At 44.2% G+C, this 27,663-nt stretch overlaps 3 protein-coding genes across 6 annotated transcripts; 1 reads left to right on the top strand and 2 right to left on the bottom strand.

The window, feature by feature from the left end:
* Nucleotides 1-514: 514 nt before the first annotated feature.
* Nucleotides 515-18,732, bottom strand: prima1 (proline rich membrane anchor 1). 2 transcript variants are annotated; one of them, XM_085767204.1, is made up of 4 exons: nucleotides 18,201-18,732; nucleotides 11,587-11,728; nucleotides 9,017-9,149; nucleotides 515-2,857 (listed from the first exon to the last, which is right to left on the bottom strand). In XM_085767204.1, the coding sequence occupies exons 1-4, from the start codon at nucleotides 18,225-18,227 to the stop codon at nucleotides 2,758-2,760; spliced, it is 402 nt and encodes a 133-aa protein (XP_085623330.1). In that variant the 5' UTR covers nucleotides 18,228-18,732; the 3' UTR covers nucleotides 515-2,757. The 2 variants fall into 2 exon arrangements, with proteins under 2 accessions (XP_085623330.1, XP_085623329.1); XM_085767203.1 differs by lacking the exon at nucleotides 18,201-18,732 and adding an exon at nucleotides 12,608-13,190.
* Nucleotides 18,733-19,043: 311 nt separating this feature from the next.
* On the top strand, nucleotides 19,044-20,418 carry LOC146963828 (protein FAM181A-like). The gene is made up of 2 exons (XM_085767194.1): nucleotides 19,044-19,242; nucleotides 19,370-20,418. The coding sequence occupies exon 2, from the start codon at nucleotides 19,428-19,430 to the stop codon at nucleotides 20,217-20,219; it is 792 nt and encodes a 263-aa protein (XP_085623320.1). The 5' UTR covers nucleotides 19,044-19,242; nucleotides 19,370-19,427; the 3' UTR covers nucleotides 20,220-20,418.
* A 198-nt stretch (nucleotides 20,419-20,616) lies between these two features.
* LOC146963829 (ankyrin repeat and SOCS box protein 2-like) lies at nucleotides 20,617-27,002 on the bottom strand. Of its 3 annotated transcripts, none has more exons than XM_085767192.1 (9): nucleotides 26,890-27,002; nucleotides 26,219-26,415; nucleotides 23,796-23,965; nucleotides 23,441-23,596; nucleotides 23,089-23,334; nucleotides 22,834-23,005; nucleotides 21,443-22,046; nucleotides 21,190-21,343; nucleotides 20,617-21,027 (listed from the first exon to the last, which is right to left on the bottom strand). In XM_085767192.1, the coding sequence occupies exons 2-9, from the start codon at nucleotides 26,338-26,340 to the stop codon at nucleotides 20,897-20,899; spliced, it is 1,755 nt and encodes a 584-aa protein (XP_085623318.1). In that variant the 5' UTR covers nucleotides 26,341-26,415; nucleotides 26,890-27,002; the 3' UTR covers nucleotides 20,617-20,896. The 3 variants fall into 3 exon arrangements, with proteins under 3 accessions (XP_085623318.1, XP_085623316.1, XP_085623317.1); XM_085767190.1 differs by lacking the exon at nucleotides 26,890-27,002 and adding an exon at nucleotides 26,533-26,562; XM_085767191.1 differs by lacking the exons at nucleotides 26,219-26,415; nucleotides 26,890-27,002 and adding an exon at nucleotides 24,281-24,546.
* Between the last annotated feature and the right edge of the window lie 661 nt (nucleotides 27,003-27,663).

Genomic DNA, 27,663 nt, shown 5'->3' on the forward strand with positions numbered 1-27,663 from the left:
TTCCACAGAGGTGTTTTGATCGATTTGTTTATTTGCACTACCCTGTAAAATCCTGATTCTGTTACAGCAACTTGTGTTCTTGCTTTGGTTGCAGAAAGCCTCTCTCACACTCTCACAAAGCGTGCCTCTTTGTGACATTATTACTGATGGAGCCCAGAGCTAGCACAATATGTGACCTATAAGTTGTGTTGTTTGCATCATTAAGCCCCATGGAGTGGAATACGCTTGATAATCGCAGTTCATTAAAGATGCACTGTGTGAGACAGACTGAGAACATGTCCTCCACTGCGGGGGGGCCCAGGAGACACGGCCAGCCCGGCTCTGCCCAAGACATGAACGGCGCACAACACAACACACAGCGCAGCGCAGCACAGACAGGATGGGCACAGGCTAAATATAACAGTCTCACTTTTATCACCTTCGTCACATATGGGCCAGCTTGTCTGCTCTCACACGACAACAGATGTATATGTGCGTACACAGTTACATCTCCTCAAACACAATAGACTGTGGCTCCGTTATTATGTACAGTTTTATTTACAACTGAAAAACTCAGCAATGAAATCAACTTATGCACATCTTTCTATCTGTTTGGTATAATGCATAAATTGTGTATGTACTATTGATTGCCATATATACATTAATGGCTTGCTCCATCAACATGACAACATTGACATTATTCTAAATGGTAGCACATTGTTTAAGTTTTTACTATGTATAAACATATGTTCTGTTACACTGTACATGAATTAACAGTCCAGAAGGCAGATATTTAAATATCAATATTTACATTCATGCATCCATCATTTCTCTCATATAGGTACATGGTGGGGTATACTGTTAGCTAATACCTGTGCATGTTTAGATGCAAGCATGTGTTTTTCCAAATTTTCCACAGTTTAGCCAATATCTATACTTAACCGACAGCCACAGAGTACAGCCCACTCTCACTGAGTACACTCATCTGCATGCACACTCACAGACACACAGACAGACAGACAGACAGAGACACACACACACACACGCACACACATTCATACATACACACACACACATACACACAGATTTAATGTAAAAAATAAAATAGAAAAAAAAGCAGAGCAGCGTTGAGTGATGCTCCAGTTCAGCTTAGTTGTGTTTTTCCAGCGGGGATGTGGAGGATGCCCGTGACAGCACTGAGTCACACACATCCCAGCCGAGGCCATCCTCTGTGTGTGCAACCTGATCTCTGGCTATTGGCTAAGTCTCCTGTCTCTCACCAGTCACAAGGTCAGCCCTGGGCTCATGTCCCCCGTTTCTATAGCGATGGGCTAAGCCCTCTTGACAGATAGGGGGAAAAAATGAAGATTGTCAAATCCAATCCTCGCAACACAGCTGAAGGCATCGAGCTGACCCCCAAGACTCCGATGCAACAAGATTTCACCAGATGACCTGCGATAGCACATTTAACTTGTTGACAGGGGAGGGGCTTGTGTGGAGTTAACAAATCAAAAATGGGGTGTGGCATTATGATGCGGCACAGAAATGATGTTTGGAAAACACACATTCACATAGCACATCATGGAGACCCCTTACTTTTTTAGCTGAAGTCTCAGGGAAACGGAGAGAAGCATATCAAACACCCGGAGACAAAACAACTGATACCAAAACTCTTTGCAGAGCAAGCGCGTTTTCTGCATCAGTGTCTCAACAAACTGACAGCAGGCTTAAAGCATTGGAGCATCACAAATGAATTATATGGTCTATAAATTATTCACTTAAAAAACAGAGCTATCAAGAAATAAAATGGATTCATCAAGATGTTCAAGATTTTTCAAGATGTGAGTAACTTACAAGACAGTTTCTTTTTCTTTTAAGTAGAAAAATAAATTCAAAAGGTAGAGAAGTAAATAAATAGAGCAAATAAATCAATAGATGAATGACTGAAGTATATTACATTGAGCCTAAGTCTTCAGTGGCATTTTTGGCATGGTGAGATAACCAAAACGTCCCATGTTGATATCGTTTGCTCCTCTTTTTTCCCCCCTCAAATATGGATTTCTTTAAATTGCATAGTCAGATGAATCCACTTCTCAGAGCCAGGACCGACAGTAACATCATGCCTCGCACAAAGCATCCGTCTCAAAAATGGAGAACAAAAGATGGACCGTGTGAGGATTGGAATATAAAAAATGTTGCATTCTCTGTAAAAACTGCATGCACGTTATTTATTGAGTGTGAAGGGGGGTGGGTGAGGGTGGGGGGGGGAGTGGGGGGGGGGGTCGTCCTGTCTGGCCGCCCATGGGACTGCAGGGCTGCCGTATTGTCTTGTTCCATTGCAGATGTCAACAGTGCGTGAGGTCTGGATCTGCGGCAGACTGGCAGACAGTCCCTCTCCAGCCAGCAGCCAACCAGCCTGTCAGCAACACTTGCTGTTACCAAGAGCATAATGTTCATCCTGCTGCGCCACTTTTGACACCACGGGGGTTTGTGGATCTTTTCTTTTTGTCCTTTCTGCCTTGATTTCTTTCTCTCTCTCTCTCTCTCTCTCTCTCTCTCTGTCTCCTTCCATCTTTAACAGCACATCTTCAGCTGAATGGTGTCTTCAGTCTGGGCAACATGCCAAGCAAAGAGGGAAGGGTTTACCTATTTGAAAACCTCGGGGGCTCGAAAAAAAAAACCCTGTTGCATTCTGGGTGAGAGGGGATCGTCGTATTCGGGAGGAAAGGTGAGAGACGTTAACGGTGATGTCGCTTCCTGCGTCTCCCAGGAGACAGTCTATACCACAGTGTTGTTCGTACCCATGGCCTTCTTGTTGCGGATGCTCATGGCGTATTCCCCACGACTCGTCCCGTTCTCTTCTTTTCGTAGTGGTTTCCTGCGAATAAACATTTTCAAAGTGAGGATAACTTCTTTGTCAGGAGAGATTTGACGTTGTATTCGCCCTCAGCTAAAGGCCATGTCATTACACAGAGTTTCTAGACTGTTAACCTTTAGGCTGATTTGATTTCCCTAGCTGCTCTAGGTGGATGCGCCGGTCTCAGCGATCCTTTCTAATAAGCTCAATGTTCAAAGGTCACTTTTGGAAGGAGACAGGAGAGAAGGATGCATTGCAACACAGGGGATAAGGCAATTACCTACTCTGACTGGTAGATGCAATCTCCCTGCTAAGTAATGAGTATGTGTGTGGCTGTCAAAACAACTTGGGAATAACATCGATACATAACCTCTTGTGATATTCCCTCTCAACACTGGTTGCGCTGTAATACCTTGTCCTCTCTGTGAGTACGTTCTGGTGCAAAATAAAGCTGCAACACATGATCCCCTTGCTGCTGCTGCTGCTGCTGCTGCTGGCCTGTGAAGAGCAGTATCATTCAATGCCGCCCTTTTCATGCACTCCTCTGTGCCTTTGTGGTTATTATATTTGTCCAGTGTACTGTGGCTTCTGCACCGACCCCCTCAGCTGCTCTCCCCTGCTCGGGCTTATGTAACTCAGAGACAGATCTGAATACAGTTAGTACAGTCATTGTCCCACACAACGCTGTACAGTGCCTTCACTGGCCCAGAGGACCCTTGAGCGACATCTTAGCTCGCTGTCGCCTCTTCTCCCCACTGAAAGCCCCGGCTGACCGGCCCAACTTTGACGAACAGTCATTCTCAGTCCAGTCCAGCACAAATCGTTTTGATTTCTCTGACATTGTGCAGAGAGGGAATCCTTACAGGGCGAAATGAGCTCGTTTGTCACTGACATGATGCAATCCAATATAACAGCTCTGTAAGGAAAAACTACATTTATTTTGAGGTTTGTTATGTTTGAGTTGGTTAAGACTGAGTAAGAGAAGTGGTGCTAAAAAACTTTTTTAAGATAGAGAATATCAGGTGTTGCTGCCACCTGTGTTAGGTAACTGACTTATCTTCTGTTACCTAACACTATTTTAGCATATCGCATTATCTCTTAGTCACCACCTGCGTGTAGCTCACACACAGCATTGTCTAGTGTATTTGTGCAATATTGCATCATGCTCTTTGTTATGATTTGATGGTGTTTCTATTATTTTGTCAATGGACTCAAACCTCAACGTTAATCTGATCTGAAATCTTAAACAAGTAAAGGGCTGTGTCCAAAATCCCCCTCTCATTAACAAGGGAGTTCAATGCAAGAACACTTTCAGACACTACTTATTTTCTCCAAACATTTTTTTTTTGTCTTTCGTGTAAAACATGTTGTAGAATGCTTGTTTTAGGCTGTTCCAACACTTAATTCAATTCTCGCTATACATTCAGACAGTACTATAAAATGTGAAGTTCCCTTTAAAGTGGACTACATAGGGAGCAGTGAGTGTTTTCAGACAAAGCCAATCTTAGTAAACATGAACATTATGATTAAGTTGTAGGCTAATTGTAGGTTTACATCACAGTTTATGTTGTTGTGCTACCACATGTAAATTTACACATAATCATAATCAATTTGAGAGTGAAAAGGAATAAGAAGCCGGTGTAGCGTTTCCAAATTTCATCAGACACAGATATTAACAGCGTGATTTCTTGTTGGTGTGTCAGCCTGCTAAATGTTCAATCAGGGCTTTTTCATGCACACATGCCCTCTATTTATTCATCGTTCCTGTGCTGTCAGCTCAATTTGTCAGCTCGCCTTTTTTTTTTTCTTCCCCTTCTTATTTTTGCTTGATCCCACACACATTTAGTCAGTCTCATTTTGCCACACCTGTGAAACAACCATCTTGTTGCTGTCAGGTTTTTAAAGCTGCTCCTGTCTCAGCTGTCATTTCAGGGCCGTGCGTCACCTCTGTCCCTCCACCTCTTGTGTTCATCAGAGCTCCTCAGAAATCCCGCTCAGCTTGACTCCATCCACTTTTTTCAGTTGAAGATACACAGCACAGCATTCGTCTGTCACCAAAGTCGCTCTCGGGATGTTTACCCATCTTGAAATGGGTCTGGCCTCAATCACAGTGGGGTCTAAATAATAAACACCCCAGGTATGTCTGCCCTGCCTGCTTTGACAGGACTCTACCTCTACGAGTGGCAGTTCCAGTCTGTCGATCAGCCGACCACTTTGGTCCACAGACTAAAATATATTATATAACAGCTATTACATGGCTTCCCGTTTTATACAGACATTCGTGTTCCCTAGAGGACAAATCCCACAGACTTTGATGGTCCCCTGACTTTTCCACGAGCACCACTAAGTGCACATCTGTGATTTTGACTGAAATGCCTCAACAACTATTGGGTGGATTGTCATAAAACTTTGAGCAGACATCTAACGTCTCCCTCGGGATGAACTGTAATAAATCTGGTCATCCTTTGACTCATTGAGCGTTATCATCAAGTTGACATTTACTAAGTCTCCAAGACTCTGCTTTAAGTACACACAAAACCGTGGATTCATTTTGTGTTTAATGCTAACTGGTTACTGTTAGCATACTGTAACTAACTCAAGATAATGAACATGGCAAATATTACACCTATTTAGTATTATCATTGTTATTGTGAGCAGCTAACCCTAACCCTAACTCTTAAAAATAGATAGAAAAGTTACATGAGCTTTAACTATGCTATTCTATATGGTGTGCTTTTTAACCTGTGGGTTTTTGCTTTCTTTTTGTACTTCTCTTTTAATGACAGCGAAGGGGGAGGATGGACCTCTCAATTTCTTTGTGCTTGTTGCAAAGACAATAAAGACATTATTGTCACTATTCTATTCTATTCTATTCTATTAATACCACTTTTAACTGAGGCTTGATGCAATACATTGAGTTGTCTTTGTCTTTAAAGGTCCAGTGTTTAAAACGGAGCTGAAACTGTGACATCCAGCATTCAGATTATACACTTAGACAAATATATTCATGGGTAGTATATTTAGATTTTGCCAATAAACCTTGACAATTATTACACACTGGACCTTTAAGTAGTCTCTTGATTTTAATATATGTGTTAATATTATGGATTGTCATGTATGAGTAACATGCCAGGCACTTTAGATTATGTATCTTGTTTATAGGGGTTGTTGGAGGTAACGAAAGGTCATGGCCCTAGAAAAAAAAAAAAAGTTATAAACAAAACACAAATCTATGACTAAGCTTCCCTGGGGGACTGTCAGCTGGAAGGGGTCATACAGCTCAGGACTCCAGGGATACAGGCTGCCCATGTAGGACAGATGCAGCTTTCTGTGTCCCGGTGGGACCTGGGGAAAGCCTGAGAAGGGAAACTGTCCAGCCCCAGGGTGGAAACACATTCTGCTGCAGGGGGGTGATTGGCTGATGCAGCTGCAGCAATGGGAGCTGGGATATACCAAAGTTTTCTCTGAGGGACAGATGGCATTGTTTATGGCCAGTCTGGGAATTCTTCTACTCAGAACAGAGGGTTGGTCAGGGCTATATTCGTTTCACATTACGCAACGACTCTGCAGCTCACTAATGGTTTTAATTTTGAATAGTTTTGACAGGTCAGCGTTTCTTGTTATGGTATAGTGATCTACGGCCATGTGTATTTCTCCCAGGGTGTAGTCTCCAGTCAGACTGACCATGTCGCTTGGGGCCACCATACAGGGCAGAGCCCTTGGGCCTCAAACCGACCTCTACGCAGGCCTTCAATAATAGATGCCATGCTGTTGACACATGGCAGGTGGCAACACAACACTTCACAGGTTAGATGAATATTTCATATCAAAGCTGTGCAATCACAGCGCACATTCCTGTTTGAAGTTTGGGGAATGGATCATGGTGAAATTGGGACATGTGTTGAGCTGTTTACAATCACTCCAGCCATCTGGAAATTAGAGTAACATGCTATGGTTCAAAGAAAAAGTATTAAAAAACAGACTGTAAAAATATGTCTGGTTGATGGTGTCGGTACAGTAATTCTGAAAATTAAACAGAGGAGATTAATAATATATCAGCAAATATTGGATTTTAAACCATTTCTCCAGCAAGTGCCTTTCATTGTATCTGTAGTTGAGTTTTTTGGAGACAGTGTATTGCCCTTGGATAGAACTGGCTGTGATGTATTATCCGTCTTTCGACAAGCCTCCCAGAGCGGGAGGTGATTGGGAAAAGCGTCTAGCTTCATTAGTCAGTTGGTTTGAGTTTTGTTTGTTTTGGCTTCTTGGATGGCTGACAGCCTGGACTGCAGCATCATGTCTTTTGCTTTCGGATGGCACAGCAACACTGAAACGCAGCATGTGTCTGAATCCTCTTCTCTAAGCTTGCACACACCAGCCTCCCTGGTGCTGTGGACTCTGAATAGAATTGTATGGAAGTGTTTTTTCTTCGTAGCCCCCTTTTGCTTCTGACAGATGACTGGCAGACAAAGATTATAAAAAATAACAAAAGGCCAGGAGGGCTGGGACCTGCAGAGCTAGCTCCAGTGCTGTCTATGGTGCTCAGGCCCTGGCCCTCGGCCAGCTGATTTTCATTGGGAAAGCCCGCAGCACCGAGGGGCTGGAAGGGCTATATATATCTGGCTGTGTTTTTCTCACTGACAAACCCTCTCTCACATTGTTATTGACTAAGACGCTCAATTACTGCCTTTGCTTGCTTTGGTAGACAACATTTTATCTGTCCTTTTCGCTGGGTTGTTTCCTCTCCCTTCCTCTCAGGAACGATGGATGATTAGAGGATCCATGACAAATGTTTAAGGAATCACATTTTTCCTTGGATTGCTCCTCTCCCATTGGCTGGTGAATAATGAATGCGTAATGAGGCCAGTCTGGCTGGACCTGTGTATTTTTCCCTCCTCATTCAGAGTGGAGGGCAGCTTGGCGTGGCACAAAGTCTGCAGTCTAGAGCCCACAGAGCTTCAGGACACGACCCGCTTGCATGTATAAAAGATGTGGCCTGTGACTGAATGACTGCGCAAATTAATTCATAAATAATGACTTGGGTTTGGGGCTACAGCCCGTATTGCAACAACACTTTCCTACCACTGCTGCATTAAAAAAGGTGCCCCTTGGCTACACAGGGGGCTGGAGAATTGCCATAATGAATTCCTGAGCCAACTACCCATTACTTCCGCTGCCTGACTTTGCCTATTTGTTGTTTAAAGAAAGGAGAAATAGAGTTCTGCTGAGGAAAGCCATATCTGGCATGCAGGCTTAATATAGTCCCATAAATATAATAAGGTATGACACAAAATCTATTTAAATACACATAAATAAAACATAGAAGGAGCTCCCTAATTGAGCACACACATCTGTGGCTGTTCTCACATGAATGTGTGACAGTCAATGTTTATGCCATATTTTATGGAGTGTGTAAATATGCCAAGATGATGTATGTATATATGTTAAGATCTTGTGTGTATATGGATGGGTGCACACCAGTATCCTCTGCATGCCTCTCTCTGTGCATGTGCCATGCTTTTACACACTGTGGACGTGTGTGTGTGCGTGTGTGTGTGTATGTTAAATGTCTGGGAACATTAACGTGGATGTCAGAGTGCATGTGTGACACGGTGCTGGCTGAATGTCACACAGAGAATTGGGTCTGGGTTGTGCTGCAGGCTAAAACCTCACGCAGCCTTTTCTCTAATAAGCCAAATGGGGGGAAAACAGTTCCCGCTGCAACAGCAGTGTCTTGGGATTCCTCCGCTCGCATCGGCCTTTCGTGATTGTAAATCCAGCTGCCACTCTAGGAAGCTTTAGACACTTATGCAAATTAAAATCAGCTGTATTGTGAACACAGGTCATCATGCGCCTCAATAAATTAATTTAGAAGATAGGGTGCGTTACTCACTGCTGTGGATCTTCCTCTGTGACATTTACAACCTATTCCATTATCTAACCTCTGACCTGAGTGTGACCCAGCAGGTTGATGACGGGGTCATCGCAGCCTCCTGCGCCACTCTGACATGAAGCCAGGGGAGGTAGCCCAGTCTCCCATGGGCGATATTACACAAGATATTATGAGTAATCTGCCTGTGATAGTTCCTATTTCCCATTTGTCATTACTTTAGAATATCTCAGAGCTGTGTGGGAGTGAGCTCTGACTGATATACTACAAGAAAAAAAGAGAAATCCAACCTCTTGATGGCCTTGTAGCAGATGATGATGGCTGAGAGGAGGAAGACCACTGAGGCACAGCCCACTGTTCCAAGCACTATAATGTCCATCTCCATCCACCAGGGCCTCAACAAGGGCACCATGGGCTCTGCCACTTAGAGAGAGAGAAAGGAGGCGGCAGGAGGAGAGAGAGAGAGAGATTTGGATACAGAAGTAGATAATTAGCAGAATGTATTTAACTCGATAAATCAGAAAAATCAGCACAACATCCAAACACACAGCACTGACTTTGGTTTTGTTTTTAGATCCTCAGCGAGTGCATTATACAACACAATAACAGAGCAGCGTGGAGGTGACTCTCTTCCCTAAGTAGCCTAGCAGTGTCCTCGCCTGTTCTGTAGGTCTAAGGTTCAACGTTCAAAGATATCCAACCCGACACCATGAATCATTTAAGGTCCCGTCAGCCTTCCTTACACCAGCACTCTTGTTCACACCAATTACTGTTGCAGGAACCTCCTGCTCTTTCCACATTAGATCTGTGGGGCAAGACCACTCACCAGGAATATAACATTATGTGCATCAGCAACTTCGTGGCTGTAATGCAGAACTTGTCTCTTCTCTTTCTGCAGTGTTTGACGCTCTCCCGCGTCTATAAATCAGTTTAGTCATGTGAACATCATTCTACCTATCTATGAATGCGGGTTTGTTCCAGTGTCATGCTCCTGGGGAAATACACTGCCCTGTTTATGCAATAGCGAACTCCAGACTCCTGAATGTGGTGTTATTTTTGTTATGAATGAGAGAAAGGGTTTACACCATAGCAACACACAGTCCTTAGTAATGCTTTAGTCTATTTTCCAACACAGCACATTTTTACAGGACAAATAACAAGGCACGGCTCCTCGCGGTGCAGCACACCACATCATAAGTCACTTAAAAGCTCCCCTCAGCCAAACTTCCATTTTAATCCTGCGTTTTGTCAAAGGCAGTGGGATTTAATTCAGTCAGTGGTTAGGATCTACTTCATTGTGATAAAGCACACTCCTTTGAAGGGACTTCGGAAACCATTTTTAGCACACAGACGCTTACTTTCAGTGCCAATTTCTCTATTTTTTTCAGACTTTCAGCAGATAGATACAATCTCAGCCATTGTCCCAGTTTTTTAGACATGCATATTCATTGCATTTTTAAAGACTTCAGTTTAAAGCAAAATTTCTGCTTTACCCAATCTGCAAATTGGGCTACCAAAGCAGAATCAAGATAATTATGTGCCGATATAGATTAAATTGAAAACTGGGGGGAAAAAACTCCCTTTAAGTGAATTATTCATGGTGACTCCACCCTCTGCAAACAGTTCTGTGTAGAGTTAAAGAGGAATAATAACTGGCCTGGTTATAACATTTATCATGACATACTGGTGTTGTGGAGGCACTGAACCCTTGTGAGCTCAGTTGCACTCATGCATTGGCCGTAATTGGACATCCGACCCCCCTCGCCGCCTCCCCACCTTAGTTTACAGTCAGATGGTCCTGGCAGCATTTATGCAGTGACCTTGACAACAATCACAGAAGGGTCTATAACTCTGGATTCATAGTTAGCTCGTATGGTGAGTGAGGGGAAAAAGGAGGTCCCTGTAAATTGACCAGACAGAAAAGGAAATCATTGGAACTGATTGATTAAAAACCTTTCCTCTGCTGTCTGCTGAGACTTTGATGATTAAGTACTCTTCCCTACTCATAATATTAAGGGCTCAGGGTGAGTGATTCTTAAGAGTCAAAGTAATAGCTCAGAATGGCTGCATCATCAGCAACGCCTGTCCCATATTTCAGTGCACTGTTCATTAAGGTGCTTGAGACGACATACAAATCATATCAACTTTCAGCAAGCAGGCTGGTGAAATATGTTTGCCTATCTGTCAGGGGATTTACCATCTCAGAGTTGGACGAAAGAGGGAGTGTCAGGGGAAAACTGCCGCAACAGGCACTGGATCCACAGATCCACGCGCTTGTGGTATACAAGGACTACCACACACACACCCAACGCACACCCTTATTGCCGGCAGCTCAACTTCAAAAACAAGCTGGAACCACTGGGTTGCTTCATTAGCCTCTTATCTCTAACAAATTAAAGCTAATTTAATTAACTCATCTGTGTTTTAATCAGGGGTCCTCCGGGGGAAACCCTACCACTGAGCCATTGAGCTTGGCAGCCCAGCAGGCACGGATTTCACAGGCAGCTGGGTACTCCCCAAGGTCAGACCCGGCATAAATTAGTCCTGTGTTCAGCTGTCAACATCCTGCTGGCTCTATCACATGCACAGATGCACACGTGCAAAACTGCACCCATGCACGGGCACTCGCTCGCTCACACACTAACTCTCAGGGGGTTGATGGTACGCTTTCTCCTCCTGTGCATAAAAGGAAACACTTCACGTCAAAACAGTTTCTTCAGACTAGCCAGTTGCTCGAGAGACCTGCGTCTGGGCTACTAGGCATGACATCCAACTGTGGGGCGAGAGCAGACAGAGTGAGACAGACAGACTTGGAGCGAGACAGGTGTGAAACCTGGGAGTGTGAGCTGGGAGTCATTACCTGTGGTGCCCAGTAGCCGCGGGGGAGGCGGCGGAGGCGGCGGAGGAGGAAACGGGGGGTATCTTCTACAGTGGCATGCCAGCTGGCACTGTTCACTAACTTTCTCCGCCACAGTCCGTGAGCATGACCTCTGGAGTTCTCCCTTATGGTGAAGGAGAGAGAGAAAGAGACACATTGAAACTGACTGAGCCTCTGTCCTTCAGCGCATTACTCAGAAGTACCATCAGCACAACGCGGTGCTGCACAAATGGAGACTCTTGAACACTCAGCAGCCTCTTAGTTAGTAGCACCGTGGGCATCCTCTCAGCTTTCTTTTCATATCACGGCTCCAGTGTTGTTGTCACCGGAGCTGCTGTGTGTATGTAGTACATGCAGAATAGTATCACGTCTATGGCTGCAGCCTGCTCCCTGTAAGAAACCACCCACCAACAGAGTGGGCAGCAGGCTGCCCCGAGGAGTGTGCGTGGGTGGACTTGGAAACTCAAGCAGATCACATTACACATGAACCCTGGCAACACTGCGTGCGTGTGAACAACATCTCACCACTATCTGTAGGCAGCAGCACGGGGCAGAGGTTAGAATACTCATCACTAACATATGCCTGCTGCAGGGATCCTGGTGGGATAACTGAATATTGTTATCATAAAAAACACAGTTGGCTACTCCATGTTCCCATCACAAGAGAGCTGAGTGTCTGTGTGTGTGTGTGTGTGTGTGTGTGGATGAGAGTACTTATTCCTCTTGCCTGGCTCAAAACTCTACATATGCACGTCTGTCAGTATCTCCTAACACATGTGTCGCCCTGGTCTGGTGATCTCAACATCTGGTCTATGCACATAAGCAAAGCATATTACATTACAGCAGTTTAATGTGCACATAAGTTAACTTGCAAAAGAAAAAAAGAAGAAGGAAAAAATCAGCTCCACAGTTCATCAGTCGGCTAAATCAAACTCCAGCTATATTAGTGCGACCTCTTCTCATGCGTAAACAGACAAGTGGCGCGCCTGGACATGATCCTTACCTGGCATGAGAGTAAAAACAGTGAGAGAAGGCAATGACCGAAGAAAAAAGGCCAAAAACTTAAAGTAAATGGCATTAGATCTTGGACCAGCATTCCTCTTGCGCTGTTCTCGAAGATACTAGGCAGCGTTTCCAACAAATGAATGCAGTATACATAGGCTTCAAGTGTTTGGGAAATAACCATCCACCCTGTCCAGTTCAGCGGCGATATCTGTGACAGGCGTCTCCAGAAATAGTTTATGCCACAATCATTTTCCTCTTGAGATCCCGTTGTCGATAGCATAGGACAGGCGAGCCGGTGAGGTGAGCAGCAAATCTCGATAATTCACATCTCGAAAGTAGTTTTCTTTTTTCTTACTGGCACTCAGATAGCGACCTGAATCACGCCGCTATTACTCTCCGTGCAATGTGAGGGCGGTAGATGGCCCGTACCTTACATCCCTCCTCGGCTGCGAGCATGAGTGCAAAATGGGCCACTCAAGCCATCGAAGTTGAAGGAGAAAAAAAAAGAACAAGAAAAAAGAAAAAACGAACAGAGAGAGAGAGAGAGAGAGGGGTGAGAGAGCGAGAGAGAGAGAGAGAGAGGAGAGGGAGGGGGAGAGAGAGAAAGAGAGAGGGAGGGAGAAAGAGAGAGAGAGAGGGAGAGGGAGATCCTCAGGAATATCGTGCGGTAGCTATATAGGATTCCTCACAACAGGATCACACACACACACACACACGCGCGCGCACACACGCACGTCTCCTACAAGTTCAATCTAGGCTGGGTTTACTGTATGGGCGAGTCCGGGGGGGCAAGAGCCGAGGGTTAAACTGATGCCTCCCCCTCTGTGCCAAAATACAGCGGGCTGTTTTACACGGGAGCATCACCAACCGCGCACTTGATGCAGCGCTCACATCAGCTCATCCTGACAGCGTGCAGTGTGCTCAAACAAATTCACCCTCCGCTTCTCTAAAAGTCCCCCCCCCCCATCCCCACCTCCATCCTCCTCTTCACTCCTCCTCCTCCTCCTCCTCCTCCAAAAACATACACACATAGGCTACAAGGGGCGAAGGGGATGTGGTGGTGATGATGGTGAAGGCGTCGGGGAACGATCTCAACCGGGGCTTTGGTTTGTTTTTTGTTTGCGCTTTATTCTTTATCTCATATAGCCTAATATAGTGGACCAGGCAGAAAGTAGCTACTACTGTATAAGCCCACGATGCGTGGAGGCGAGTCCGTGAAGGATGACGCGGATAGTGGACCGAGTTGAAGTCAAGTGGATAGAGAGAGAGAGAGAGTGCAAGACGCCTACCGACTGAAAACATTGCCATGCCCATGTTTGATGTACTGTGTGCCTGCTAGAACACTCTGTGGCCCAATGTCCCAAAGTAGGCTGAGATCAACAATACTGATGCAACCTGGCATTTACTGCTAATGCTCCACAACAAAGACGTGTATAAGAAATGTATGAGCCATTTATTTTTATACCCCCCCCAACCCCTCCTAAACTTCATTTTCTCCACTCCACCTTTGGCACCATGTTGGCTGATGGTGTGTGTGTTTTTTTTTCTGTTTTTGTGTTTTGTGTTTTGTTTTTTAAGAAGAGGATGCTGTGGGCCAGAGTGCAAAAGAATCAGACCGCTATGGGTAGTTTTTTAAGAGCAGAGTTGCATAATATTGTTGGTGGTCGTAACTGGGCACAGTTATGAAATTACCCCACAGCTCACAGTCATGTAGATGGTACCAGAGAGCCAACGTGACATCCACAGTCACTAAAACAGTTGACTGACAGTGGCAATAAAGGCTCAGCGCTCAATCATCTCACTGTCATTGATAACTACTGAGGCAGACACTGAGGGATATTTTCTCTAGATCTGCACTCAGTGGTTATTTGACACCATCACATTTATTTAAAAAAACACAAACACACACACACAGTGCTTAAAGTAGGCTATTAATAATATTACCTTAATCGATCGTGGTTAATTAAGTGACCATAAGCTGATTGTCTGAGTGAGTTCACAAGAGGACGATACAATACAAGCATTAGCAACAGTTCCAGCCTCTCAGTTGGGGATTTGCTGCTTTTCACATCTTTAAGTTGAATTTATTATAGTTTCTGGGCTGTTGGCTAGACAAATAAGACACTAATTTGGCCAGTAAACAACTATGATAGGATATTTTTCACTATTTTTGCCACTTTACAGGCCAAATAATCACCCTGTTTACAGAAAATGCAGCCTGCAGTTCAGTAATTCCTTCCTTTCTAACATCCACATGGCTCCTTTTGCTTAAACAGCCTGAAACCTGGCTGCACAGCCTGTTTGTCGCTCTCTGCTTATTCATGTTTCATAAATCCACAATCATTTGTTGTACCCGTATGACTTATCCTCTGTTTGGAAGTATTGCTTGTGGTTGAAATAAACAGAACTGACAGCCAATTGTGTCACAGCCTGCTTATTCCAAATAACACAAACAGCATCTAAGCCAACTATTCAAACAACTTTGGATTAAGATCAATGGATTCAGCATGTAGCCCAACAGCCTTTTGTTGCAGCTGAGCATTTATCACATCTCTTGCCTATCAAAAAAGCTTTTCACAGGCAGTAATGGGGTGAGCTCATGCACAAGAGCTGTGGATGACTTTTAGAGTGGAAAATCCCCAGCTGCCGTTAAACTGCATTTGCACATACAGTACAATGCAGAGTTTTGTTCAAGCACACAACAAGCCTGGGTTTGGAATGTAGTGCGCCCGGCGGTTTAGCTCGTCCATCCTCTCCTACAGTCTGTCCCGGTATCGATTATCTGACAAGAGGAAAGCACTACATCCTCCTGGTTCCTTCCTGCTGCCTCACCTCATTCCAACAACCAGCAATCTGCCACAACATACATCACAGCCCTTTTAAACTCAGATAAGAGAAGCTCTTAATAAAATTACTGTGGTCTTTCAGTGTTATTATTCTTGCTAAGACTAATCATCAGCATCTCTGCAAACAAACAGAGGACCCAAAATGTTACATGCATCAAACAAAGAGAGATTTAAAAACCTGTCAAGTCAGGAATATTAATGTCCACAGCAAATTAACTCAGCTGCATGTATCCTTATCTGGATTTCTCCTTTATTCTAACAGTCAAGCTTGGGTTTATCACTGTGGAAGTAGATTGCCATCTAGTGGGAGTAAGTGACAACACATGACAAATATCTATGTAAATATATTACTGATTAGGGAAAAAACTAAGGTCTTGGTCTCTGTAGTTATAAGTTCAGAGAAATGTCCTTGTGTATCTCTGTCCACTAAGTAGAAGCATAGTAGATACAGAGAAGACTACAATGATCATTAATTATTAATGATCATACACTTCCTTTCCATGAAAGGAAACTGCAATAGTTTTTCCTCCGTATTCTTTATTATTTTTTCTATATTAACTCAATAGCTTTACCAGAGAAGCCAGAACAGCAGCACCAACAGGAAACCAAACCAGGAACACATTCTCCCTCTAATGTCTTTACATCCACTTCTACCTTCCAGATATGATAACAGCCTCGCTGGTTTGGAGTGATGGTAATCCATGTCTTCCATTTTCTGGGAAAGGTTTGTCCGTCTCTCTCTCCATCTCTCTTACACACACACACACACACACACACACACACACACACACACACACACACACACACACTCAGGCCACTTTAAATGGTGCACCTTCAGTACCTAATACAATCTAATACAAACTGTTCTGCCATTAAACCTATTTTGTGATGTGTAATATGTTTTGAAGTCAACATTTTGCCATTATCATGCAAATGTTAATGAAATGCATTTTAGCACTGAGGTCGCACACAGCGATGGTGTTGTAGTGACTTGGATTTACATTAATTAACATGACTTTTGCAATAAATATTAATGAAGTTACACATTTCTGAGAAATGTCAACAAATTCTGAACTACTAATTGTGCAAAAGTAAAGAGTAGGCAGAACTGTTGTACTGAATTACAATAGATATTCATTATTACAGATGTGCCAGTAAATTGTTAAAAGCTGCAGGTTCCTTCTTGTTGTTTTATGTGGGAGGTTTTTTCTTCAGGAAACCAGTGTCATCCTGACTTCTTTATGCAGCTTCTCTTACCACCCTATAGGAAACTCATAGTAATCTCAAATGTCTCTGAGCGTTAAAGACATATTCCCTGAAAGATATGTTAATCTTTTCACATGACCAGAAGACGTGCAAATGATTAGCACTCATGTGCCCACACAATCTCTCACAACACTGCTGTTGAGAGTGGAGTGGTTTGTTTTTAATGTGAGGTGTGATAAAATGAAATTCTCTTGAACTAATCCCTCCATTTTCTGGGATTTGTACAAGTGTGTTTTACAGACAGAGAACAAATCCTCCTCTGATTATTCTAGGCCTAATTAACTTGACCTATACAGAGAGCTACTGTTTGTATGGATCTATACATACAGCTATTATTTAATTTCAGTGTGGTTGAGCTCTTTGTGCTGTTTTATCTTTCTTGTATCTTTCTCTGGTCTGTTTCTTGTGTGTACTCTCCCTCTGGGGACCAGTACACTGTTATCTTATCTTATTGTAGCTATTTTTGAGCAAAGAAATGACCCAGGTGACAGGGGGAAAAAAAAGGCACCTATTCTTACCATCGAAGCCTTCTCTAATGGATGTAAACTCTTCCAGGGAGCTTGCACAGAGAGAGTCGGGTTGCAGTGGTACCATAGAGCTCCACTGGGACTTTATAGATCGCTGTTACTGTATGCAAACAGATGAGTGATGATGCATTGCAACATCACTTGACACCATAAACACTTCCTGGCTGCGGCCAAGTTTGCATGTGCAGCAGGGATATGCAAGTGAAGTGTTGCAGATATCTTTGGTGCACAGGTGCAGCAGTTAAAGTGGGACTCGGTTGTAGGCATGTTGCACGTCTGTCTGTGTTAGGTGGATTGATGATGTGTGTAGGCAGATTCCTGTGACCCTCTTAAACTGGGTTAAAGTGGATAGGTAAATATAGAAATGGGTGAAAAGTGACAGTTGGTTGAGTGTGGTTCAGAGCTCCAATAAATCAGCTCAAACCACCACATGCCTGAAATGACTGACAAACATCTCGTCCACCTGTCTGGGGCACAAGAACACGGGCACACTGTGGGATTTATGGACGGTATTATGCTTCCTCTTTCTCCTCGTCTCATTCTTCCTCACTTCAAAAGCACAGGAGTGGGGTGACAGGCCAAGGGAGGGTGGGGGAGCCCCATTGTTAATTGGCCTTTTCAGCTGAACAGAGAGGTGAAGGGAAGAAGAAGAAGAGAGGAGGACAATAGGGTCCCACTGCCTCTCCAGAACAAGAGGGATGCACCGCCTTAAAAGATAGACCAGCCAGAGCACATATAGACCTGCAGCGCTCCTCCTCAGACAGCCCCAAACTGAGTGAATGAGGCAATCAATCATGAAGCCAGCACTTCACTCCAAATAAATGGTCTGTAGCCTGGATATAGACTGCAGTTTTTTTTTTTTTTTAAAGAAAATTCAGTGTCCTGGTGCAAGAGTGATTCATGGTGTATGCTCTGAGGGCAGCACAGTGCACAAGCACGAGGTGTTACTTACCAGACAAACACTTTCCTCACATCTCATTCCACTGGTGCAGCAGTTCAATGGAGGGATAGGTGCTCCCTTTCCACTTCAATAAGGGGATGAAGCTCAATTAGCATTTCACAACTCCCCTTTTCCTCTTCTATTGCAACCTTCCCCGCGGAGCCCATGCTTTCTCTGAGGATTGTCCTGTTTTGGGCCCTTGTTGCCGTTGGCAGGGTGACAGTATTCGAGTGTGCAAACTTGTGCTATTGTCCGCGGGCCAGAGGGAGCCATGGAGACCCCATAATATGACACAGGAAAATGTTTGCTGATGGCAATTCTATGGGCTTTGTCCGACTCTTTCTCCTTCATGACGACTCGATTTAAGTCTCTAAATGTTTGACTACAAATGCAGGAGTGCTATCCAGCTCCTTTTCCTTTGTCCCGCGAGGTTTGAATGAGTAATTCAGCCTTTGTGTCGCTCGATTGAGGGGGCAAACAGAAAGACAAGATTCTTGAGCGTTCAAGCCCCTTTCCATGGTTATGCACTCTTTAGATCCCCCCCACCAACCACCACCACCACCACCACCACCCCTCCTCACCAAATCCTACAGCTGACATCACTCTTGGGGAGGGTGCGAGGGGTATCAATGTTAAAAACTCAACTTTTAACTGCTGCAAAAATAAAGTCAGAGCGCGTGCATATTTCGGCAGATTCCGTGGCCCGACTCGGTTTTTTTTTCTTCTTCTTTTAATTCATGCTCGCTGCGGACTTTGGGGGGATGTTTGGCCCAGCGCGCGGGGATCACCGTGTAGGAGAAATATCGCATCCCCTCACCGGCTTTTAACCAATCTCCATGACAACAATTTGCAATGGTGAAGAATTCGATAGCAGGGCGCTTGGAGGCTGATTGGGGTGCTTTGTGAGGGGCCTGGGGTCGCTGATTGGTTCAAGGAAAGCACCATAACTACAAGGAGTTTATATTCATTCAACTTGTTGAAGTGCTCCTACTGCAGCCTGGAGAGAGGTCTGTGCTCGGACTGCCGCTCTACAGTCTGGACCCATCCAAAAGAGGTGAGTAAAGGGTTATTAATCAATATTAGGCTTTATAAATTAAGATGCATTGCAATCAACGCATAGGATTGATTGTAGGGTTAATACTGTGCGTTATGCAAAGCCTGATTATCTGGTTTTCTTTTAGATCTTGATGGTGGCCACCAAGCTCTAACATGGACTGATTTCACAACGTTTTGGCAAAAATGGCAAATGCAGACAGCGAGGTCAAAACGCTGCTGAATTTTGTAAATTTGGCATCCAGTGACATCAAGGCGGCCCTGGATAAGTCTGCTCCGTGCAGACGCTCCGTGGATCACAGGAAATATCTGCAGAAACAACTCAAGCGGTTCTCGCAGAAGTACTCCAGGGTGCCGAGATGCCACACGCACAGGACCCCCGCCGAGTACGGATGCGGCGGCGGCGGCAGACCGGTGGGAACTGTTCACCAGAGTGTGAAGGTCGCGGGAAAGGCCAGCTCGGATGCGCCAGATGTGGAGAACGCGGGCAGCGCAGTGGAGCAGGTGCCTATGAGGAAACGCCAGCTACCAGCCTCGTTTTGGGAGGAACCCAAGCTGACCCAAAGTAAGAGGGAGCACTCACATTTAGGATTGAAAAGGAGCCCCGCGGCCACATCCGAGGGCGGTGAGAATGAAAAGAGGAAAAGGAGTTATGGTAACGATGCAAAGGCCACGCTGTCTGCGTCCGGTCGGCGCAGCGCTGCGGACAAAGAGACTCTTAAACTGGACCTGACCTCTCATCACTGTATGAGCGTGTGCGGCTGCTGCCCCTTCCAGTACCACGGACACCAGGTCCTCCACAGTCACATTGTTGTCCCCCATCCGCCCGTGGGGCTGTGGAGCAAGGCAGCAGGGACTGAGACAGAGAGACCAGAGCATCCCTATGGACAGAAACTCCACACACATGTTGTGGTCAAACCCATCCCCACCAAACCCACCGTGCAGTCACCGATCTTCAGCGTGTTTGGATTCATCTAATTACTCACACATGAAAAGAAAAAAATGTAAATAGGACTAATTATTATCCTTTTTTTTTATTATTCCTTTCCAGCATTTGAACATGAGACTCTTCCTTAAAGCACTTATTGGAATGATTCATCTATTTTTATTGTTTAAATCTGAGGGACAAAATTGCACTTGCAGAATAACTTCATCAGCTTCACTTTGATGCCACTATGTTGCCATCAGGTGTCTGAAAATTGACAGTAAGTTAAAAAGGTTTCTACTTTTAGATTTCTACAGATACCGCCTGTTCTTTGTAAGGTAGGAAGAAGCCATGCAAATGAATGAAAGCATCCTGTTTTAGTTTCCTCTTTCAACTATGAGAATAGAATGTGGGGCATAGATTTTGCTTTTTGTTTGTCATTAGGCACAGTTGAAACAATGACTTTTTATTTTTAAATAAACGATTCAACTTCCCTGAAGAAATCCCTCGGGCATTAGATCATTTTTAACTTTCATAGATGGTTTCTCTACGGGACAGATTAAAGAGCCTTACTGTCACATCACCCATGCTATAAATAGATATTTTATAGATAGAGAATCATTTCTGAGGGGACATGTACAGATTCAAGATATCACATGACTAAAAAAAGAAGAACAAATTTAGCCACATCCCTCATTCGCAAACTGTTTGAAGTTCATCTTAAAGTCCGTCAGTCAGCCAGCCTCAGGTAACGGACCACTCTGTCCGGCAGAGGTAGGCTTGTGAGAGATTTCAGTCCGTGTCTGCCCATTTGGTTCCGAATGCTTAATCTGCAGAGGTGCTGCAGCGGACGAGGTGACACTGTAGACAAAAAGATAAGATGAAGAGGACTTGTCAGTTGCATGTTTGAAGACCAAATATGTGCAAATATGAGGAAGTGAAAGACAGAGTGGAAGGAGACATATTTGCATTATGAGATATATAAGGAAGTAAGAAAGTGATAAGTAAAGATTTGGCACGCACGCGACTTCCTCTTCACAGAGAGCCATTCTTCTCGGCTGTCCAGTAGCTCTGTGAGTTTGCTGCACAGTTGAACTTGACCAACATGCTCCAGTAGTAAGTCTATGATCGGCCCGGCCCATTTACACATAACTGGTGTTGAGATCCACTCGCAGAACTGTGAGAGAAATTCAGATAAAACTTAATTACATGAAAGAAACACAGGTATTTTCAGTTATTGTGAAATGCAAGAGAATATCTTTGCTTATTGTCACACCTGTGTTGTTCTTTCCGTTGGCTCACAGCAGGTTAAAGGAAGCATACTGTCATTCTGTAAAACATATCCATTGCTGCCAACAGTTCTTATATGGGATCCTGCTGAAGGTGGGTGAGGGGCGCTGCTGTACGTACAGGTGAAGCAGGAACGGGCATCGCAGCCATTGTCCAAAAGGCATTTGAGTAGAGGCAGATTGTTCATGCACAGTGCGATAACAGCGGGGAACGTCGTGGCGTAGGACGGGATTTTGGCGTCGACGTCGGCCCCTCTGTCCAGCAGTAAAGACACGGTGCTGACGCAGCCCTGACGTACGGCCATCAGCAGAGGACTGATGGGGTCCAGGCTCACGCTGGCGCCGGCGTTCAACAGCACCTCTGCTGTCTCGGTGCTGCCGTTGGCGATGGCGAAGTAGAGGGCTGTAGAGCGCCGATCAGCATACTGGATGGACTGACTATGGGCCAGCGTGGCGTTTACATCTGCACCTGTCTTCAGAAGCACAGCTGCCACTGCGTGTCTGTCGTGCTCTGCTGCCAGGTGGAGGGGGCTGATCCAACTGTGCCGCAGCCTGGCGCGACTCGTCACTGACACAAGCAGGGACACAACCCTCAACACAAAAGTTAAAATGTTAATGAAAAATGCAGAGGAATTCCTGTATCTCTTAACATAACACTATTTAAGTTAAAGCAGAAGTAAGCGATATTTTTGTGTCAATATAAGTCTTTAATAGGTCTGTCAGTCACTCTGCTCTGCTCTGAGCCGAGGAGAAAACTTTTCTCGTATCCTACAAGTTTTATCCAATGAGGAGAGAGAACGGCATGAAGGGCTGTGTGTGCAGCCAAGGGATGCGCCTGAATGTGGTGACGTAGGGACGAGGGCGGTTATGGTGCGTTCAAGGCAACCCATAACTCGTGTTTTTCCGACCTGTGAAGTCGTACCAGTTCAATCTGGTACGAGTTCACGGGTCGGAAGTTACGAGTGGCCGTTATAGTGACTTTCACAGGTAAAACAGGTCGGAAAAACACGAGTGGGTTGCCTGGAACGCTACAAAGTCGTAAGTCGTGACTTGAAGCTGTAATTTACGGTTTCAAAAGCCTGCCTGGAACGCAGCATTAGCCAAAACGACCGGATCGCTTACTTCTGCTTTAACATAACACTATTTAAGTTAATCATCTACTGTACATGAGAACCACACAAGTGTATTGCAATACAAGGGGTAGGTCTCTAATGTTTTCATTTATTATATACAGTATATAGCTTTATTTTTACAGACTCCAAGACACAGACTAATTGACATAAACAAAGAAACATAGACAAACAATATAGACAGCACACAGTCTGTCCACACACAAGCTAATAGTAATTCATTGACAAGTTGTAGTAACTCCACTTACTCGTGGTGTCCGTACTGGGCAGCGACGTGTAGAGGCAGCAGTCCTGAGCTGGTGGCTTTGTTGGCATCTGCGTTTTTGGCCAACAGCACTGCTATGATTTCCTTGTGGCCATTTTTACTGGCCTCATGCAGGGCTGTGACACCATCACACGTCTGCATGTTCACGTTTGCACCTACAGAAAAGGATTCTTTATTCATAGCCTTTAAATGGGAGTCAGAAATGTGAAAAGTAGGTGAATTTTGTGCAGAAAAGTACCTTTTCTAATCAGGTAGCACAGTGCCCTCATCTGTCCTTGCTGAGCTGCTACAGTGAGCGGAGTGATGCTGTAGGTATTGGCTGGATTGATTGCAGCCCCAGCTCTTATGAGTATCTCACAGATGTCTGTGTTGTCCCTGGATACGGCTTCATGGAGGGCCGTCCAGCCCTGACCACACCGCTGGTTCACAGTGGCCCCGTGGGAGAGAATGAGCTGCACCATGTCCACATTCTCCGACTCACATGCTTCAGAGACACAACAAGACACTGTCATTTCTGCCCGGTAGCTCGCACGTCTATGGTTACCCACACTTGTGTTGTGTAGTGTGTACAATTGGTTTCACAGCTGTACCTTTGTACAAAGGGGTTTCTTTGTTCTTGCTGCTGATGTCGGGGTCAGCGCCGGCCTCCAGAAGGCACCGCACACACGACAAATGTTCACATGACACAGCGAGCAGCAAAGCGGTCTGCTCCTGTAAGGTACGCTTGTCGACTGAACCTGGATGGACTGGAGCAGAAAATATAATTACCACACAAACCAGTTGGGTGACTCATTTAGCATCTCAAGAATGTGCAAACAATGCACCAAAACACCTCTTAGAATAAGATTCATCAATGTTTCTCCCTCCTTCATTACAACACATACAACACAAACCTGTGAATGAACTAATGTACTGTTTAAAACAATGATGCCTTCAGTGTCATACCCCTTATCAGGATCTTCAAGCACTCGGCCTGTCCACAGAAGGCAGCATCATGCAGAGGTGTCCACCCATCTTTGTTCTCCTTCAGCAGGCTGTGAGGAGCGGATGCTGCCAAATCATTAACAGCCTCCACATCCCCTCTCCTAATGGCAGAGACCACTGGGTCAACATCCCTTTAAAGGACAGAGAGACAGGGGGGGGGGGACGCTTTAATTGACTCAATGCAGTGGAGTGTATAGCCTAAATCTAGACAGACATCGATGTGTAAGAGATGTTTTCACACAACAATGGACCTTAATCTTTAAAATCTAGCTTTCATTCAATGTAAATAAGCAGTCCTAATTGTTATCAGCAGCCTTGTTATAGCCTATAACTAATGAAGAATACAACGGACTCGCTCGTACTCTCCTCTATTTACACAGAAGACCTCCACACATGTAGAAACACATGGTGCGTGTGTGTCAAACAGCAACAATGAACACACTCACTCCGGCTCTGACGTTGCGTCGCTCTGACCGTCTCCTCTCCCCGCGTCTCCCCCTCGCAGTCGCGACACAACATTATTGCATTTACCTCCGGCGTTACGAAACTGAGATAAGTATTCAGAATAGCAGAATTTCGTCATTACTGATGGAAGATTTCACGGACAGTGTTGTTTCCACACACGGCGCGGCGGCGGCGGCGGAGGAGGAGCGGCGCTCGGCGCGGGGCTCAGCTGTGCTCCCTCAGATTATTTTGGGAGCGTGTTGTCAGGCGGCAGGGTGACGGCTTTATCCATATATGTCAAGAGACTGGGACATCCAGAGATAAGGCGAACGGCACTCACTCAAGAGATAATGCAGCCCAAGCCCCCAGATCTGCCTTTGCATGCAGCCTTTATTTCATTGGCTGCTTTCCAATTTAAATAAGCAGGTTGTAAAGACGCATTAATCTTAAAGGGGAATATGGAGGAAACCGCTACAGCATCAGAGACCATGTAAAACATGTCAAACACATAGACAAAACATGGCTTGATAAAAGAATCACAAATTTCAGGGGTCTCACAGCTCACTTTGTCAATGTTGAATTTATTAGTACAACTAAGCTCTGTGCTGTTAGGCTATGTGTTCACAGCAAGTGTTCATAGTCCTTCAATTTTAGGGTTAGGGTTCCTGATCTATCGATTAGCCTACTACAAAATGTAGCCTATTCATACAACTGTGTTGTCTTAAAAACGGCATAATCAGACTAAACCTTCCATATGTAAATTTGGGACTGTCCAATAAAATGGACCTGAGTTTATCAGACCCACAGCTACATTTTATTGTCAGGCGACATCTAGTGGTCATAGAAGAGGATGGATGACAGAGCAACACAATCATTTTAAAGAGGAGGCTTGTGTTTAAGGAGGATTAGGGTCATATGTGAATTTGTTTTTTGATAATTATTTTCGAATCTCAGAATTCAGGAAAAAATATTGCATGTGGCCTCAATCGTCTTCTAAGTTTGAGTCCGATAATAGGCTACTTGCCTAATGACCATGAGCACAGAAAACGTTCAGCTGGGCAGGAACAAATGTGTATGGTTGTTTTAGTTTGAGGAAATGTAGAAAGTAAATTACTCATCAGCTTTTAGAAAGTCCAAACTTGGCCTATATAAAGTTCACAAGTAGCTAGAGAGAGTTGGTTGCTGATATTCAAATATTACACAATGTGGCCTACCTCAAATTACAACATGTTATACTGAAAGACTAAACATCATGACGTATGTAGGTTAGAGTAATGGTATATTTCCCTCTTTTTCTCACCTGTATGAAAACTACAAACTTTATTTCTCAAATGGCAATGTGATAGACAGGCTTTAATCTGTTTTTCACAGGAAATAATCTTCTTTTATAGACCCTCTTAAATTATTCAAAATCTTTTATGGGACCTATGGAGTCACAGGAGTGCCACAAAAAGTAATGAATCTATTGAAGAATTTGACTATAAATGTGGACATATAAACTGGAATTGGTAAAAGAATATATGAGGAGATAAAAAAATATGGAAAGATAGCGCAATATAGTAAAACCAAAAGCAAAAGGTCAGCATTCTTTTGGTTTTGGTTTAACTGCACATTTTTATTTACATATTCTTCTCCTTTCCAAAATTTACAGTTATTTTCTCACTCTTTTACAGATAATTTCTTTTTCTTTTTTTAATGGCACTCCTATGTCATTGGATATTGTTCAGTGTTATTTCACATCTAGAGTAAGTTTGTATGTCTTTGGAGTTAACAGTTTGTGTAAATTATTCTGCCAATGAACGACACATATGTAAATCCTCTCACAAAAATAACCGTACCATAACCCTGATGTCCCTTATCCCCCTAACTCCTGTATTTACAATTGAAAATCTCAAGGCATGTGCATTGCTTTATGAAAGATTATGATCACATCTCCTCACCTGAGCAAGTTGATTGTTGTGTAGTCTGCGGAGTAGAGACTCAAGGAGTAGAGAGCCAGCCTGTCTTTGATATCATTGTTGAGTCTCTGGTAAAGAGACCTGGACCTGCTGACCGTGAGCATCACAGGAGAAGATCTGCGCCTGAGGACCAGGATCTCCAAAAGTGCTGCTGTCTTCCCCACAGACCCGGGATGAGGCTGATGATTCGGTAAACAAAGGAATCAAAACATTAATGGCAGCGACTGAAGCTGGTTGGGAAAGCCCGACAAACAAATTATGTTACAGCAACACGCACAATAGGCTCTAATACCAACATTATGTAAAGTCATACTGTATGCATTAGAGACAAAGCCAGTTTGAAAGAGCTAAAGTGTGCAGCAGCAGACAGAGAGCAGCCTCAGGCTAGGAGGAGAGATGCCTTTTAAGGGCATGTTCAACTGTGGTTCATTGGTTCAACTTGACTCTGCAGCTCCAGAGGCAACACTGATGTGAGGTTGTGTGTAGTGTTACAGAGAGTTATGCACCAGAGAAATGGCATTGCAATAACACATAAAGCTGGAGTTACAGTTTATTTTCTCAATACGAGAATGAGATGTTGACAAAGAATAATCTTTTTGTTTTTACTGTTCATTAAAAAAAAGCATCAGGCCTATTTAAAAAGTGCAACTTACCAGGTGACAGAGTTCCTGATCTTCATTCACAGCAGCTGCTTTACAAATGTGTTGAGCCTCCTTTACAACAAGAATATCTCTGCCTAATAGTCCTCTGTTGTGTCAGCTCTCACTGTAACATGATGAAGTGTGAAGTGTGAAATGTTGTTTCCTTAAAAACAGCAGAACAGTGACAGCTGATTTTCGTTTCGCAATCACTTCTTCGGAAGTGTGTAAAAAGCTTCCTGCATTTAAACTAGCTGTGACACAAACCAGTCCTTCAGTGTATATTCACAGGTGGAGGAACTTGGCGCTGAGGCAGTTTCCAAATGTCTGAGGAGCCTCACATTTTACCCAAAACAAGTTTGGTTATTTAACTAGGCTGCATAAGATGACTCATACTTTGATCACTGCTAATGTTATAAAAACACAGAGAAGCACTTACCATGCATTAAATTAGGACCCGGGAATGAGCTGATATTTTGACTGGTCATAGCGTGAAAACCTTGTGTGTAATTAATAGCGTTAATGTTCGCTCTGCTCCATGGAACTGTATCAGTGAGCTCTGCCAGTGAGTCAGCGTAAACATTCACCCTGGAGCTGAAACTAAAAGAGCTGAAAGTGCAGCTCTTATTGGTTAAGCCTGTGGTTTTCCTGCAAAGACACGATGAAATATCTACCATTAAAAGGGTCTATTTAATCAAGAAGGCTGCTCTAAAGGTAGCCTCCTCCTCCTCCTCCTCCTCCTCCTCCGCACTCAGTTGTGTTTGTTGTGATTCTACTTGACGTGTGACT

The sequence above is a fragment of the Trachurus japonicus genome, chromosome 22, assembly GCF_045865225.1.
Source record: "Trachurus japonicus isolate A0001 chromosome 22, Traja_1.0".
NCBI lineage: Eukaryota > Metazoa > Chordata > Actinopteri > Carangiformes > Carangidae > Trachurus > Trachurus japonicus.

Coding starts and splice junctions, on each gene's coding strand:
- prima1 (XM_085767203.1), bottom strand. CDS start 12,889: ATGCTATCGACAACGGGATCTCAAGAGGAAAATGATTGTGGCATAAAC. Junction 9,150..11,586: donor GCGGCTACTGGGCACCACAG/GTAATGACTCCC, acceptor TCTCTCTCTAAG/TGGCAGAGCCCATGGTGCCC. Junction 2,858..9,016: donor TGCTACAAGGCCATCAAGAG/GTTGGATTTCTC, acceptor GTTTATTCGCAG/GAAACCACTACGAAAAGAAG.
- LOC146963828 (XM_085767194.1), top strand. CDS start 19,428: ATGGCAAATGCAGACAGCGAGGTCAAAACGCTGCTGAATTTTGTAAAT.
- LOC146963829 (XM_085767190.1), bottom strand. Junction 23,335..23,440: donor AGAAACCCCTTTGTACAAAG/GTACAGCTGTGA, acceptor GTGTCTCTGAAG/CATGTGAGTCGGAGAATGTG. Junction 23,006..23,088: donor GTGCTACCTGATTAGAAAAG/GTACTTTTCTGC, acceptor CCTTTTCTGTAG/GTGCAAACGTGAACATGCAG.